The sequence below is a fragment of the Mytilus galloprovincialis genome, chromosome 9 (genome assembly GCF_965363235.1).
Source record: "Mytilus galloprovincialis chromosome 9, xbMytGall1.hap1.1, whole genome shotgun sequence".
Taxonomy (NCBI): domain Eukaryota; kingdom Metazoa; phylum Mollusca; class Bivalvia; order Mytilida; family Mytilidae; genus Mytilus; species Mytilus galloprovincialis.
In genome coordinates this window covers 84,075,354-84,092,633 of record NC_134846.1, presented here as the reverse complement: position 1 = coordinate 84,092,633, position 17,280 = coordinate 84,075,354, and the positions used below count along the sequence as shown (strand labels likewise).

The window sequence follows — 17,280 nt, the reverse complement described above, 5'->3', positions numbered from 1 at the left end:
TTTTGATTTCTGAATAATAAGCTGAGAGCTTTAAAGATCAGTCAACTTTTACTAGTGGTATACCAATAACTTCTTAAGTTTGGTAGGTTGATTTTGACCTCAAGACTACTAACAGATGCCGGAATTATCTGGTCATCGTAACAGGTCATAATAGTTGTATTACTCAATATTGGGACTATCAAAGGGATTTTAAAGATAACAAATGTTGACCAGTTGTCAGTATATTAGAATTGCGCTGATATACATACACTGGTGGTCACTATTTCAATAGTTTATAATTTTAGCTGAAAACTACGTGTCGTTTATTGAGTATTTAAGATATTCCAGTTGCATTATTGAAGTGAGTATTTTGTTACTTATAATACACCTTGGAGGGGGAAAACATGAATAAACAAGTCAAAAGATTCTTTCAGTTGCATAATATCATTTTTGTTATGTACTAATATTTCACGAATTATACTCTGAAGTACAGCTACTGATAGTTATGTAAAGAACGGCATGATTTCATGTCACAACTGTACTTATGTAATATATTGATATGTACAGCCACCGATATTTGAGAATAGAACTGGATGATTTCATGTCAGCAGGGTACTATGCTATATATTCTTCAGTCCAGTCACCGATATTAGAGTAAAGAACGACATGATTTCATGTCAGCAGTGTACATAATTATGTTATATTTCCGTAAGTCCAGTCACCGGTATTTGAGAATAGAACATGATTTTATTGTAGCAGGGTACGTATGTTTTCTACTCTTATGTACAACCACCGATATTTGAGGATAAAACAGCATGATTGTATATCAGCATGGTACGCTTGATAACTTCTTTTTGTAACTGCGAGAATGCTTTTGATTTTGTACTGATCTATTTAACACGTCATAAATGTGTTCATGTGCCTGTAACAATATGGTCGTTCATATTTGGTTACTCATAAGCACCCCCGAATAACAAGTCCGTGTCGTAATGGGCAGATCTAGTTTAAATATGGAAAAGTAAGCGTCTCTTTCCATATAAGATAAATAATTAACGAATTTGACTTAGTGTACAAAAGTAAGCAATTGATTACGATTGATCTAATTTCTTAAACTCCAGGCATGTGAAAAAAATAGTTTACGATAAAAAAAAAAAAAGATGAGTTCAGCTTCCCAACACTGTTTGTGAACTTTCCATTTCTATATAGCAACACTCCAGCAGCGTTGCATATTGAAAATATATCTCCCAGTGAATACGGTATTCAAGGTCTTATATATCTTATCAAGATTTCCTTGAAAGAAGATTGGTGCTCACAAAGTTGCTATTAAATCAAGAGTTATAAGTGGTGAAGTTGAACTCATCCCTTCGTTAATTTTACAGACACCATCACATGTTGGTTGACAGTTATGGGATATCTTATTACATATGACGATTGGTGTGTTATCATCAGGTCGTTCTTGAGCAACACGATGGTGCCACATGTGGAACAGGATCTGCTTACTCTTCAGGAGCACCTGAGATCACCCTTGATTTTTGTTGGGTTTTGTATTGCTTAGTCTTTGGTTTGCCATGTGGTGAGTTTGGGTACTATTGTCTTTTTATCCTTTTCTGTTTTTGTTTTCAATGTCTTTGTCAGTTTATTTTCTATTTATAGGTATTTATAAATGTTTCTTTGGTATCTTTTGTCTCCTTTTATCCACCCCCTATATTCCAATTAAAACATAAATACGGCGTGTTTGGTGTTTGAAAATTTTAAGTTTGTGTTTAATTTATATAATATCAGCTTAATCCACGAAAATTGAATTCACACGATTTATAAAGAAATCCACAGTACATCTTTTTAACGTAGAACTGCTTTTGAAAGAAGTTTTTAATAAAAAAACAAACTAATATTTTACAGATTGCGGCATTTTGGAAGTGTATTACTTGCTATGATCGGCTGTTAAATAAGCATTGAGAGTGACCGTAGTAAATTGAAGATGTCAAATACTTCCTTGGTACTAGGTAAAACCTCAAAAACAGTAGAATCCCATTGAGATAATTTGGTTTCCGCTACTTCTTATCTTTCCAATAGAAGTTCGTGAAAAGGCGCTTATAACTATTTCGAATTCTGTTTTGTCAAAGTTTCCTCTGTTAATGTTATATAACATGTATTTTATTCTATAGAAAACGGAAAGGCTAGTTATGGTACTGAATCTTCTTCATTTGGCGTAACTTTCTGTCGATGCTAGTGAAAAGTATCCACTTGAGAAGAACTAGTAGTTTAGACTAGGAACGGAAATTAAATATTTGTGGCTTAAAGAGTGTCTTTGTAATAAAATATGATACCTTAGATGACTTAATAGAATTATTATTTTTTAGATGGCCTTTACCTGTCCAGTGCTCCTGCTGGCTATATTTTTTACCTGTTGTGGTTATACTCTTGGCCTGACACTGCAAACAAAACTAGGCAAGATCAAAGGTTTATCGAACACATTAACAATGCAAGGCATCCAGCACAACTACAGTGAGTTCAGAAAAATACCATTTGCAAAACCTCCCATTGGGAATCTTCGTTTTGAAAAACCACTCAAGTTTGGGCCATGGGATGAATTTCTTGATGCAACTGAATTCGGTCCTTCGTGTGTGCAATATTCATATCCGGAAATGGCCGCTTTCTTACCTAATGTAAACCAATCAGAAGATTGCTTATTCCTGAATATTTACATTCCAAGTGATACATCTAGATCGAATAAGAAGTCAGTAATGATATGGATACATGGTGGAGGATATGAGTCCGGACAAGGGATGCTCTATGATGGTTCATATCTAAGTGCCATAGGTGATGTCATAGTAGTCACTTTAAACTATAGACTTAACATTTTTGGATTTTTAAGCGCAAACGATGCATTAATTGCTGGAAATTACGGATTATGGGACCAAAAATTGGCAATTCAATGGGTGAAGGACAATATAGAAAGTTTTGGCGGGAATTCGAAATCAATCACAATTTTTGGTCAATCAGCTGGAGCATTTAGTGTCATGCTACAAGCTATTCATTCTGGAAACAAGGGTTTATTTCAACGCGTAATAGCTCAAAGTGGCACCGCTGATTCTATTTTAGCAACTTCTTCTAAATCTCGTTCACTTACGCAAAAAATAGCTCTCAGTCTAAACTGTGATTCTTCATTAACAAATGAAACGGTTGAATGTTTAAAAAGCAAATCAACAAAAGATATTTATCAAGTTTATCTTGAACACTCTTCTAACGGTAGTATTTTAAAGCTAAAAAATAATTCCATGGATATTCACCTTGACCTCAATTATGCGCCAGTCGTTGATGGGCAATTTCTAAAAGATTCACCAGTAAATATTATAAAAAATCGGAATTCGCCTGAATTCGACCTATATAAATCGTTAGACATAATTGTAGGAAATGATGAATCAGAAGGCTCGTTTATTCTAGATTATTTGAAGCCCCATCAAAAGTATTTACCTTTCAACATGAAAGACGGAATATCATCAGACTATTTATGTAAGCATATTGTTTCACCCTTCGTTGAAGATTACTTTGGGGGTAACCTTGCATTAGCATTATCTATATGTATGAAGTATTATAGTAGAGGCACCATACAAGAACAAGGCCAAAATGTAGTGAACTTTTACGGAGACAATACGATGTACATGCCAACAGTTCAAAGTCTAAATTCACACGCTTTTAGAAACTACAATTCAAAACAGTTTCAGTTTTTAAATAAAAGAAGATCTATATTTTCTCCACAACAAGATTCGTATCCATGGTTTAAAGAAGCTGGCCATTCAGCAGAGTTATCGTTCTTGTTTCCACTGAGACAAAGATCGAATAACATAGAAGACGATGACAATACTCGATTTTCAAACATTTTAATGAAATATTGGAGTAATTTTGCAAAAACAGGGTAAGCATTTTAGTTCTATAATGTAATATTCTAAATTATGAATGAAAGTAAGAATCTATTGATTGATTAATTGATTGATTGATTGATTAGTGATAGTTTTTCGCTGCATCAGCACAACAAGACTATATCGCGGCGAGGGAAGAACTGAATGAGTACCATCAGTGTAAAAAAAAATCGTAGTTTCTCTAGAAGTCTAAGCTTTGGGAAACATGTATGAAGAGAAGTATTAAAATACAAAGATAGGAGACAAATCCTAATATCTTATTCTGTCTCCTAATAGTTCAATGTTCTATGCATCCATAACTTTCGATGAGCAGTTGTCGTGTGCATGGACATCCGCCTCATACTATTGCTTAAAAGAAGCAGAAAATTTTTTGAAAATTCTATAGCTCGATGATTAATGATTTGAGAGTATTTTCTACTTTTAACACTTTACTTTATCTTTCCTTTTAGAGACGTTAATTCTGCTGGTCTACCAAGATGGCCGACATACAACTTGATTACAAAACAATATGCCTTACTAGACGTTAATGTTACAACGAAGAACAACTTATACCAAGACAGAGTGGATTTTTGGATGACTCAATTAATATTATTTCAAAATAACTGAATTTAAAATATCATCCGCCTCTACAGACAATTTCATTCTAACTGAATCGGCTAATGTACTTTCCTGAAAGTGCAAAATTGAAAAATCAAAAACTATTTTTATTTGCAGATATTAATGTCATTTACAGTTGAATAAAATTTTGCTGATAATTTCAGTCGCTTTATTCTTAGTTTTCTTTTATTAATTTAAAACATAAAGTAAGGTTCCAACTCCCTCAAGTTTACAGTAATCGCCTAGATTTCTTTTACGAGATGCAATTAAGAAGTAATTCGTGCAAGCCATATATTTGTTGAAACTTTTCACAGGGTCAAGGACGAATGAAAATGAAGTGTGTATTGCTGTTCTATTTTACCCCGTAAGATAAAAGCTATACACATTTCAAAAAAATCTACTGCGTGCATGAATTATTTCTCAAATAACCACCACAAAAAGTTATCAATCCTTATAATTCTTAAACCAAACATTTCTGTTTCGTTGGATATCATTTATTTATTTAAAAAAATCCACAGTTTAGTTGTCGTAAATAAGAAAAAAACAGTTATTTTGACTTGCTGATATCCCTGTGCGAATGATGCAATGGAATAGAAAATGGAAAAACCTGCCTCAGATTAAAACCAATTTTAATGCACCAGTTATAAGATGAAACTTAACAACGATATTATCCGAATTTAAGGCGTACGCGTAACGGAATAATCACCAGCTTGAGATTTTTCATTCTGATTAGATTTGAACCCGGCAATATCCATTAGGTTACGATATGAGTGGATTTACGTGGAAGGTAAATAGTAACAACCATTAATATGTTACAGTACATCTCTGAGTCTACGCTTATAGAAATAAGAAGATGTAGGGTTAATGCCAATGAGAAAAATCTCCATCCAAGTCATAATGTATAAAGCCTCAAAATGACTAGTGCAAATATTTCAAACAGGAAAACCAATTGTATAATAAAAATAATATTGAGAATGGAAATGGGGAATGTGCCAAAGAGACAACAACCCGACCATAGAGCAGACAACAGCAGAAGGTCAGCAACGGGTCTTCAATGCAACGAGAAATTCTCGCACCCGGAGGCGTCCTTCAGCTGGCCCCTAAACAAATATATACTGGTTCAGTGATAATGAACCCCATACTAAACTCCAAATTGTACACAAGAAATTAAAAATATACAAAAACGAAAAACAAATATGACAACCACTGAAAAACATGTTCGAAACTGAGGACAGGTGCAAATAATATTATAGTTATTGGTTAAATTTGATACAATATTTTCATTTTTTTTTCTCACTTTTTATTTGCTATTTTCTTTTACGCCAATACGTAGGACAGTGGTAAGGACACCCTTCCTAGGATAATTCTTAGATAGCTTCTAAGTGCATACTGAGACATGTCGAAAGTCGGTCCTAACTTTATCCTATTTTCTGTCCTAAGAAATTCTTGGACCGATTTCATGACAGTTTCGATAAACAGGCCCCTGGTTTCGAATTCTTAGATCTTTAAAACAGTAGTCTAATCTAGATTTGCAATTTTGGGATTCTATTCCAAATTGTGATATTGTGACCGAGTGTTGATTTTCAAGGTGTTTGATGCATGCACATTATGAGATGCGTACCATGTCGACCCACTCGGTCTTACTCCTTTTCAAGTTAATGCGATTCCTTCTGGTTATTTGACTTCTAACTAAGTTTATGAAATTTTAACATCTGTAAACCTATGTTGCCTTAATTGTACTGATAACTCAATATCAGCAGTTTCAGAGTTTAATGTATCAACTGACCGCCCTGTTCTCCTTAGTTTTGGTACGATGTTCAAAGATCTAATTAATGTGGGCACATCTACATTTTGTACATTGATGAATCATCGCGAAGTGAATATTAGTAGTTACATTTAAATCCTCTATATTATCTATACCTTTTCTGTAATATGATAAATATACATTTTGATAAATTCGAAAGAAAGTTATTCATAAAACGAAACGTCACTTAAAGAGTGCGAAATATAATAGAGATACCAAGAGTGCAATCGACAATCATTTCAAATCATAACAGATATTATTGTTAAAGACTCTATAGTTTGCATTTTTTTTAAAAGAGCAACAATTGACGCCAATAAATTAAAACCTCATCAACGATATCAGGGGACTGGTTTTCGAAAGTATCATACGATATGTCATAAGATTTACCTTAATAGGACATATTTAATTATCATCTTATGACTATCATATGATATGTCATAGGATGTAAATCAAAACTGTCGTTAGAGAGTCATAGCTATGATGCTCTTATGACTGTCAAAAGTAAACACTATTTTCTATTATTTTAAAAAATGATTGAAAAAATGATAAATATAAATATAAAAATGAAAAGTATGATTATCAATTATTACTATTCTACGGAAGCGTATTAGCGCCACACAACTTTTTTTTAAACATTTCTCCCTATGTTTGTGTTTTGCGTTATAACGCAAACCTTTTGCATTATAACGCAAATAGTTATAAAAGGTATCAGGATTATAATTTAGTACGTCAGACGCGCGTTTCGTCTACATAAGACTCATTAATGACGCTCATGTCAAAATATTTATAAAGCCTAACAAGTACAAAGTTGAAGAGCATGGAGGATCTAAAATTCCAAAAAGTTGTACCAAATACGGCTAAGGTCATCTATGCCTGGGATATGAAAATCCTTGGTTTTTCGAAAAATTCAAAGTTTTGTAAACAGGAAATTTATAAAAATGACCACCTTATTGATATTCATGTCAACACCGAAGTGTTGACTACTGGGCTGGTGAAAACCTCGGGGACGAAACGTCCACCAGCAGTGGCATAGACCCAGTGGTTATAACGCAAACATTTTCAATATAACGTAAACCTTTGCGTTATAACGCAAACCTTGTATGAAGATGTTCTCTCCATTCAAATTGCTACCCAAGCATCTTACAAATACTTCACTATATTGAAATGAAAATTCAATGACATTCTATCAAAGAATCTTTATCATATTCTGAGATTAAAAAAACAATTTCTTGCATCAAAATTTAAAAAAAATAAAGTTTCTTTAATTATTAATAATTCATATTAAAGCAGAAAGACCATTTTGTGTATTTGATTTGGAAGTTTCACAATTGTATGACATTATTTTTTTTATCTTTCAATTAAAATATGCCAATACAATACTATATCTATTTTCTTGTTAAATTATATACTTTTCTGATGCACAAATCATTCTTAATTTATGTATAATTGCACCTCAAATGTTCCCTTATTCCTATGCATATTTATTATAATGATTTGGCCTTGTGTGTTATGACAAATCGTAACTTGGAACACTTTCGAATACATATCTTACGACTATGAGATGTCCTCAGACTATCATAAGACATGTCTAAGTCATAAGATACTTTTAAAAACCTGGTTTTCGAAAGTATCGTAAGATATGTCATAAGATATATCTTAGGACAAATCTTATGACCATCTTATGACTATCATATGATATGTCATATAATGTAAATCAAAGCTGTCTTAAGATAGTCATAACTGTGATGCTCTTACATGTATGACTATCACAAGTGAACATGTTTTCTTTTATTCTTGCCTCGTTCACACGGACACTTAATTCGAATTGAATACGAATCGAATGCGAATCGAATTCGCAAATCGCGTTCACACACTCTTCTTTTTTAATTCGAATTAATTCGAATTGGCTAATTCCGAATTATCTAATTCACATTAGAAATACGCTTTTGTGAATACGAATTTTAAAAAAGTTAACGTCGTTTGGACAGTATTTAAAGCGAATTTGACGCGCATTGTAATTCGAATTAAAATTGACGTTAGGACGTTAAACGTTTCGAATTCGAATTAGTTAATGCGAATCGAATTCGAATTACGTGTGAACTCGGCATAATGATTTGAAAATGATAAAATATATATATATATATATATAGTAAAGATAAACATCAGACTGAAATATTACCATTCTTATTAGTAACCAAATTATTTTTCCGTTTATAATGAGCATGAAATTATATATGAAATGGAATTAAAATCTGAGTTCTAACATGACGTCCTTCAAACGCTTTGAGTACACACCCGTGGTAAAATATATATATATATATTGTTAGGGCTCTTCCGATTGCACTCCGACGTCATGTGTTTTTATGAATGATAGAACAATGACGTCAGCATATAAGCATTTTACGGGAAAATACACACTTGTAAAACCGAAAATCATCACAAGGAAACGTAAACAAATGATGCTAAAACATGTTATATTATATACATTTTTGTATACATATGAGACATATAAGAACAATAATCATTTAGATTCAACCAATCTTATCTAAATATGTTATTGTAAATAGTTTAAGCATCATCAATTATTCAGTTTGCTCCATTATTTTACGTCAATTTAAAAGTGCGTTTATTTACGGGAAAGGCAAAAAATGTTTTCACCTAGAGCGCTTCGATCCAAAACAATTGCCGTATTTGTCCTATTAGAATCGAAATAATTCATGGGGCTTGAATATATCGTGATTTTACCACGGATTGTCCCTTTATGCCGATATTTTACCCCTCGCTATCGTTCAGGGTAAATTTTTTGTCATAAAGGGCCAACCCGTGGTAAAATCACGATATATTGAAGCCCCCTTGGTAAAATCACGATATATTTAAGCCCCCATGAATTATTTCTTAATTGATATATATAATAAAATCTCGAACTTTGCCTGTGTATTATCATACACGAAGTGTTATTTGTAGTGAACACTTTAAAGATTTGGTACATAGAGTACCCGCTTAACGAAATGCCCGTGCAATAGATGTAAAATCACAAAAATACTGAACTTAGAGGGAAATCTAATCGAAAAGTCCATAATCACATGGCAAAATCAAATAACAAAACACATCAAAAACGAATGGACAAGAACTGTCATATTCCTGACTTGGTACAGGCATTTTCAAATGTAGAAAATGGTGATTAAACCTGGTTTTATAGCGCTAACCCTCTCACTTTGATGACAGTCTCATCACATTCCGTTATATTTACAATGATGAGTGAACTAAACAGACATAATAAATAAAATAGTCAAAATATGGGTACAGCAGTTAGTACTATGTAAGGAAATAAATAATATGAAACTCTATGATTACTTTTCAAAATCATGACTATGAAAAGAAGTCCATTTTACGTCGCAGGAGATTTAAGTTTTAATTGCGAAGTGGAAAAGAATAAATCTTTACTATTTAGCCGACTGAGCATTACAACTCTTTTTTTTTATTGTAATGAACATGAAATTTTGCATGAAAAGTAATTAGAATTTTAGTTGATTATCATAAGACAATCATAAGTCATGTTGCGAGGGGGCTTAAGTTTACTGAAGAAGTTATGATATATCGTAACTTGGGACACTTTCGAAAACATATCTTACGACTATGACATGTCCTAAGACCATCATAAGACATGTACTAGTCATAAGATACTTTCAAAAACCAGGCCCCTGGCCTTTATTTGGTGTACAATTATATCCTAAATTATATATTTGTATAAGTTTAAACATATTTTATTTGCTTAAATGTGCAAAAGGGATGAGACACAAGTTAATCAAGCTTATTAAGTCTTCTCCCATTATCTATGTATTTGTTCATTTATAATATCATGTAAACCTTTTGCTAATTGTTCATTTAAAAATAGGTAAAAGTAAAACATTTTATTTCTATTATTATTTTTTTTTTTGGGGGGGGGGGGGGATTATTATTTTTATTTTTTTTTTATTTTGGGTTACACGATAATGTAAAGATGAACCTGTTATTGTTCTTATACCTCTTTTGGTAAAATAATACAATGAAGTATATCAGTATGAAAGTCCAGTAAATGTAATTAATAGTCATTACTTTTATACATATTGTTAGCCGAGTAAGGAATATGACATTTGGTATCCATTCGTTTGAAGTGTTTGTGCTTTTGATTGTGCCATTTGTTTAGGGACTTTAGGATTTGAGTTTTCCTTGGAGTTAGGTATTTTTGTTATTTATCTTATTATACAGAAGAATAGAGATATAATATATAAATACAGAGGCTACATCAAAATACATTGACATAAAAAAGGGCATAGTATAAATGCACAATTATAAAAAGGCCTCAAAAAGAGTACAGATAACTGTCTCCATAAAACATAAAGGGAACTATAAACTTTTGCATAACATATTTGATGACATCACAAATTAGATCCGGCTGTCCCAAGCGTGGTATTATTTATAAATGTTATATGATTAAGTTCTTACATTCCGAGAGAGAAAAAAGCTAAAATTGCAAACTGCCAGCTTGAAACAATATGTGGTTAAATTATTTTATTTGATGAGTTGGCATCTATGTTTGATAATTTCGGTGCTAATGCATACATTTTTCAAGTAAAGTGCATCTTTTAAGCTGCGGATTCTCAATACACAATATATTGAAGAACATATAAAGAAAAGGATATCCATACTTCAGACAATAAAACAACAGAACTCAAAATTCAAATATCTGCTGGAATATGAATTAGAACACTTTCTATGATCAACTTTATACTACTAGGTAAAGGTAGATGTTTATTTTTTCCTCGTTATCTTAACTACGGAAGTGTCCTGATAAAATGTAAATATATGATAGCAGTTACATGCTCAAAAGACAAATAAGTGTAAGTGACTTTTATGGATTGAATTCAATCATGCAGCATTTCGGTAGGTACTATATATGCAAGATTTGGTTGTTTGATATAAAAAAAAGTATGTGTCTTTTCAAATCTGTGTGCGGCGTATATAATCAACAGTAAACTTCAAATTCCTTCAGTGGTAAAACTGATGACGCGATAACAACAGCAAAGTAACGCTTCTTATAAAATGGACGATATAATTAATAGTAAAGCAACGTCGAAGGCAATACAGATTTAACTTTTTTTCTTAACATCAATTGTACAATTCAAAACAATTTGTAAACGCTGACCTTTAAAATCGAGTTGTTTTTAGTAAAGATATATTTTATCTTATTGCTTTCTTATTGAAATTTGAACGATTTTTAAAATATTTTGAAAATGCCTATAGTGAATTGGAGGTCCGTTTTCAATTTCTATTATTATCTTTGTCTAAATGTAGATGTTTCTGTAGATAACTTTTCTTTAAATAAACAACATCCATCTCAATCATAAATAAAGGCTTTGATTAACCAACAAATACCACTGTATCGCTCAGATCTAAGTTACAATGTTATTTTGAAGATTGGATACATTTATGTAGTTTATACATTATATATTATTCCGATATGTCGTCAGTTAATCAGACTATTTGAATATAATTCCTCGTTCACACGTACATTTAATTCGAATTGAATTCAAATCGAATGCGAATCTAAATCGCTAATCGCGTTCACACACTCTCCCTTTTTTAATTCGAATTGATTCGAATTGGCTAATTCGAATTAATAATGCGTTTTTGTTACTACGAATTTAAAGAAAACGTCGTTCGGACAGTAAAGCAAATTTGACGCGCATGGCAATTCGAACTAGAATTTACGGTTGGACGTAAAACGTTTCGAATGCGAATTAAACTAATTCGAATTATTTAATGCGAATCAAATTCGAATTACGAGTGAAGGTAGCATAATTATAAGATAAAGTCTTCTCATATCTGAGTGGCGTCAGCCAAGATTATATGATATTACTATATTTTGTTTACATAGAAGTACTTATTTGATCTTATTCTCTTTTGAAAAAGTTAGCAATGCGAACCTATATTTAAGACAACTACATCATCAACATTTGTGAACATAAAAAAGCTTCACAAAGAAATTAGGTCATGCAAAAAGAAAATGGGTGAACTTTATAAGTAAATCAACATTACATTTGATAAATTGACATTACAATTTTTTTTCTTGATATAGAAAATGACAAATTCGGGTAATGTTTAATATTATTGTCTTTATATAAGTTATAGTTCGTATCTTGGTACATATTATTTACTGTAAGACTGTATTGAGTTCTGCTTAAGTGTTAAAGAGAAATCATTCCTTTTCAGTCACTTTACTTTCGTTGCTGTTTTTAAATTGCACCACTGTATATTCGGACACAAACTTCAAACTGTCGACAAAACTAGGGGACATCAAAGGAGTTCAGTCAGTTTTGACAATCAACAATACTTCTTATCATTATAAAATATTCAAGAATATACCTTATGCAAAACCTCCTACTGGTCAATACAGATTCCGAAGGCCTGTTCCATATGGTCAATGGAAAGGTACATTTGATGCAACGCAATTTGGACCCTCCTGTATTCAGACAAATAATGCTTTTGTTGACAAATGGCTGCCAAATTTGAATCAATCAGAAGACTGTTTACTTCTGAACATTTACTGTCCAACAAATTCGTCCACAGCAAACAAGAAGAGTGTTATGATCTGGATACATGGTGGAGGATATCAGACCGGTCAGGGAATGCTTTATAATGCTTCATATATATCGGCTGTCGGTGACGTCATTGTTGTTACTATCAACTATAGACTAGAAGCATTTGGATTTTTCAGCACAAACGATGATATTGCACCTGGAAATTATGGACTTTGGGATCAAAAGATGGCAATCGAATGGGTTAACAATAATATTGAAAGTTTTGGTGGGGATACCAAATCAATCACTTTATTTGGCCAATCTGCAGGCGGACTTAGCGCGGGTCTTCAGGCTTTCAACGTCAAAAATAAAGGACTCTTCCAACGCGTAATATTACAAAGCGGTGTTGGTAACAGTATTTTTTCAACAAAGCCATTTCCGCGTGCATATGCTAAAGAACTAGCAAGACTCGTGAATTGTTCATCAAATTTGACCATCGACACAATGAAATGTTTACGAACTAAGTCGGCAAAAGATATTCATGAAGCTTGTGAGATGATATCAAACAAAACACATCAATTGGAAAAGGTTCATATTGGAATTCCGTTTGCTCCAGTGGTTGATAATAACTTTCTTGTAGACAAGCCACAGAATATTTTAGAAAATCCAGGACCAGTTCTTGATTTTTATAGATCTCTAGATATTTTAATGGGAAATAGTGATTCTGAAGGGTCCTCGCTGATTCTTATTTTAGAAGGCAGGAAAGATATTAACGTGACCACTGGAGTTCCGTTTAACTATTTGTGTGATCACATTATACCTACTTTGTCCATAGATTACTATAACAACATATCAAGCATGACACCTCTTATATGTAACGAATACAGAAGTAATGGTTCTTTACTCCAACAGAGCAGAAATAGTGTAAACTTCTACGGTGACGTTTTTTTTTATAGTCCATCCGTGTCGAACCTTAACATTCACTCATCAAACCGAGACTCCCATCATTTCTTCTACTTGAATACACGACAGTCGGTTGATAATTCCCTTGGTACTCCGTGGTTCAACGGCACTGCACATGGCGACGAGTTATTTTACTTGTTCCCTGATCTTATATCTAATCCCAGTAAAGACGATAAATCCTTCAGCATGACACTGATGAAATACTGGTCTAACTTTGCTAAGACAGGGTAAGTTAAATTAAGTATTTCTTACTTTGCAAAAGACCGTAAACTCACAATCGAGGAAGTTACTTTATCAAACCACGGAACAACTGGAAAGCATTTGTTATATTCCTGACTTGGTACGGGCATTTTTTTGGAGAACCAAAGGGTGGGGTTAACCTGGTTTAATTGCTAGCTAAACCACCCTGATTCATGAAAGTAATGTATAGGTCCTTTGACAAAATTAAGTTACATTGATTGGGACACCGGAGCTTAAATTGAGTAAACATTCATGCTTTCTGCTCTCTGATTGGCTTGACGTATCTTTGGCACATTCCCCGTTTCCATTCTCAATTTTAAAGTCCAAATCATAAATAAATAACACAACTGACTTACACAATGTAAATAAAGGCAACAGTAGTATACCGCTGTTCAAAACTGTAAACAAATGTACACCGAAATATAAATTAGACACCAACAAAATAGAAAAATATGTTGTGTACAAAATGTAGTTGAGAACACAGTATTGTCAAACATAATGATATATATACACTTTTCAATAGAGTAAAAATTAAGTCAAATTCAAGTTCAAGCGTGTATCGAATAAAATGTCACCCAGTTAACACTTCATGTGTCAAAATCCCTCTTGATTGGATTGAGAACTCCTAAATCTACAATGCAAGAAAAGCGAAATATACATGAGGGACATTCAAACTCACAAGTCGAATCTAAATTTACAATGCCATGGCTAAATAAGCAAAAAAACAACTTACAGACAATAGCACACAACACACAACATCGAAAACTAAAGACTGAGCAACACAATCCTGAAGGCTACCAAAAACGTAGGGTGATCTCAGGTGCTCGGGAAAGGTGAGCAGAACCTGCACCACATGTGGCACCCGTTATGTTGTTCATGTAAGAAAAAAACCAGTAATGAGTCTACCTCGGTAGGTCACATTCTGCAAAGGGGGATGGGATTGAAGTTACTAAAATTAGGAATATGTCCGCGGTCATCTGTGAAACGGATACTATATGGACGGAAACACCAGGAAACATGCCATATCGTATTAGTTGTCCTATTGTCATCATTTCAAGCTTATAGATTATAATTAACTTTTTATATAATATTCTTATAATTTAAGGGACGTAAATGGACCAGGATTACCACACTGGCCACAGTATGATGTCCATGATAAACAATATGCTGAACTTGATGTGAATGTGAAAATCAAGAGTAACTTGTTCAAATCACGTGTTGACTTCTGGCTTAATGATATTAAGCCTCTTTTGAGAATGCAGAAACTAGACAATAATGGAGGCCAACCATGTTGTCAAATCAGCTTTGTTATGATTGTTTTGGTTTTTATATATTTACGTTGATTTAAATCATAATGAATAATTTTTTGTACTATAAGGTCATGTTTTGATTATTCATTTCATAGTGTGCTTTCATAAGTGGACATTAAACATATTATCAAAAAAACAACAACCAATTTTGCACAAATCTTCCTTGGTTTAATACTGACTTTTACACACTTAAAACGTAACGTATATTCTGCTTCATGGTAAACAGGAATAAAAAATCAAGTCATATCGACGATATGGATTTAATAAACATGTTTCAGAACGAGAACAAAATTAGCAATAAACAATTAATTTCGGATCTCTGTTCCGTTGACCTTAGATGACGGAAAACGAATTTGTCGATATTGAAATAAATCCTTGGTCTACATCCTTTGATACAGAGAAATGTCAAAGCCCAATTTGAACTATCCTATAAAGTAGTCGGTAAAATGGCCAATAAAATACAACAAAATTAAACACAATCTATTATTGTCGAAAGAAAAAAAGTAAGAACAGCAACTTTAGCCTCCTATCAAATAATCAAATGACAGAACTTAAATGATCTCATTGAATTCAGAAAAAAAATAATATGTATGAACATAACCAATAAATTCCATGGACTAACTAATACGTTTTTTTTTTTTTTGATGTTTTTTTTTTTTTTTTGGTCTTAGTTTGTTGTAGTTTTCTAAAATTGATGAAATATAAAAAAGAAGATAGAATATGATTGCCAATGAGACAACTCTCCACAAGAGACCAAATGACACAGAAATTAACAACTAAAGGTCACTGTGCGGACTTCAACAATGAACAAAGCCCATACCGCATAGTCAGCTATAAAAAGACCCGAAATGACAAATGTGAAACAAACTAAACGTGAAAACTAACGGCTTAATTTATGTATAAAAAATGAACGAAAAACAAATATATAACAAATCAACAAACGACAGCTACTGATCTACAGGCTCCTGACTTGGGACAGACACATACATACAGGATGTGGCGGGGTTAAACATGTTAGTGGGATCCCAACCCTCCCCTAACTTGGGACAGTGATATTACAGTACAACATAAGAATATTACAGTACAACAGAAGAATGAACTATAAAAATCAGTCAAAAAAGGCTTAACTCATCCGAGGGATACAAAGAGAAATACATCCGACAAAACCACACAGTGGTCGTGGACGTGTACTTATATATCCCAACAGCAAAACACACTACGTTATGATAAGAAATTACTTGCAGTTACTGACAGCTAGTTCAAATCCACTAACAAATAATAAAAAAAAGAAATCATCCATTGTAGATCCATGAATGTGTGCTTTAAATTTACTGATAACAAAGACAACATTAATACCTACAAAAACAATATTCAATGATCTAATTACAGTGTTGATTTATAAGTGTATTTAAAGGATCGATACGTTTACCAGGATCGTTTCTAAATTTTCGGTCACGGTAAACAAACATTACCGTAAAAATGAAGATGTTCTATCCCGTTTGAAATAAGTTTTCTACCGGTACAATCTAAATTCCAAACCAAATCTTTATATATATAGAAGAACTTAGTTTTTCAGTAATTTGTGGTAATGAAATCCCTGGTTTAATAATTTACCAGAAAGTTTACAACAATGATCTTAAACGATTAAGCATTTACAAGAAAATCTTTAGATATACAAATTAAAATAAGTAATATGATTGCCAATGAAACATAATTCAACTAGAGACCATAAGACGTAGAAGTCAACAACTATTATAGTAATTGGTCACCGTAAGGCCTTCAACAATGAGCAAAGTCCATACCGTATAGTAACCCATAATAGGCTCATCATTATAATGTAAAACAATTCAAACGAGAAAACCATCAGCCTGATATATGTATAAAACAATAGACGAAGATCATCAATA

The 17,280-nt window shown here is 32.6% G+C and overlaps 2 protein-coding genes across 2 annotated transcripts; both read left to right on the top strand.

Annotated features, from left to right (window-relative positions):
- The first annotated feature begins 225 nt into the window (after positions 1-225).
- On the top strand, positions 226-4,668 carry LOC143046190 (carboxylesterase 5A-like). Its single transcript, XM_076219229.1, has 3 exons — positions 226-340; positions 2,340-3,895; positions 4,349-4,668. The coding sequence occupies exons 2-3, from the start codon at positions 2,340-2,342 to the stop codon at positions 4,503-4,505; spliced, it is 1,713 nt and encodes a 570-aa protein (XP_076075344.1). The 5' UTR covers positions 226-340; the 3' UTR covers positions 4,506-4,668.
- A 6,399-nt stretch (positions 4,669-11,067) lies between these two features.
- On the top strand, positions 11,068-15,876 carry LOC143046189 (carboxylesterase 5A-like). Its single transcript, XM_076219228.1, has 3 exons — positions 11,068-11,223; positions 12,553-14,050; positions 15,169-15,876. Exons 1-3 carry the CDS (start codon positions 11,160-11,162, stop codon positions 15,404-15,406), a joined length of 1,800 nt encoding a protein of 599 aa, XP_076075343.1. The 5' UTR covers positions 11,068-11,159; the 3' UTR covers positions 15,407-15,876.
- The last annotated feature ends 1,404 nt before the right edge of the window (positions 15,877-17,280 follow it).

Excerpts from the sequence above, each read along its gene's own strand:
- LOC143046189 (XM_076219228.1), top strand. The coding sequence starts at position 11,160 with ATGCTCAAAAGACAAATAAGTGTAAGTGACTTTTATGGATTGAATTCA. Across the intron at positions 11,224-12,552 it reads TTCAATCATGCAGCATTTCG|TCACTTTACTTTCGTTGCTG; the intron begins GTAGGTACTATA and ends ATTCCTTTTCAG. Across the intron at positions 14,051-15,168 it reads TCTAACTTTGCTAAGACAGG|GGACGTAAATGGACCAGGAT; the intron begins GTAAGTTAAATT and ends TTATAATTTAAG.
- LOC143046190 (XM_076219229.1), top strand. The coding sequence starts at position 2,340 with ATGGCCTTTACCTGTCCAGTGCTCCTGCTGGCTATATTTTTTACCTGT. Across the intron at positions 3,896-4,348 it reads AGTAATTTTGCAAAAACAGG|AGACGTTAATTCTGCTGGTC; the intron begins GTAAGCATTTTA and ends CTTTCCTTTTAG.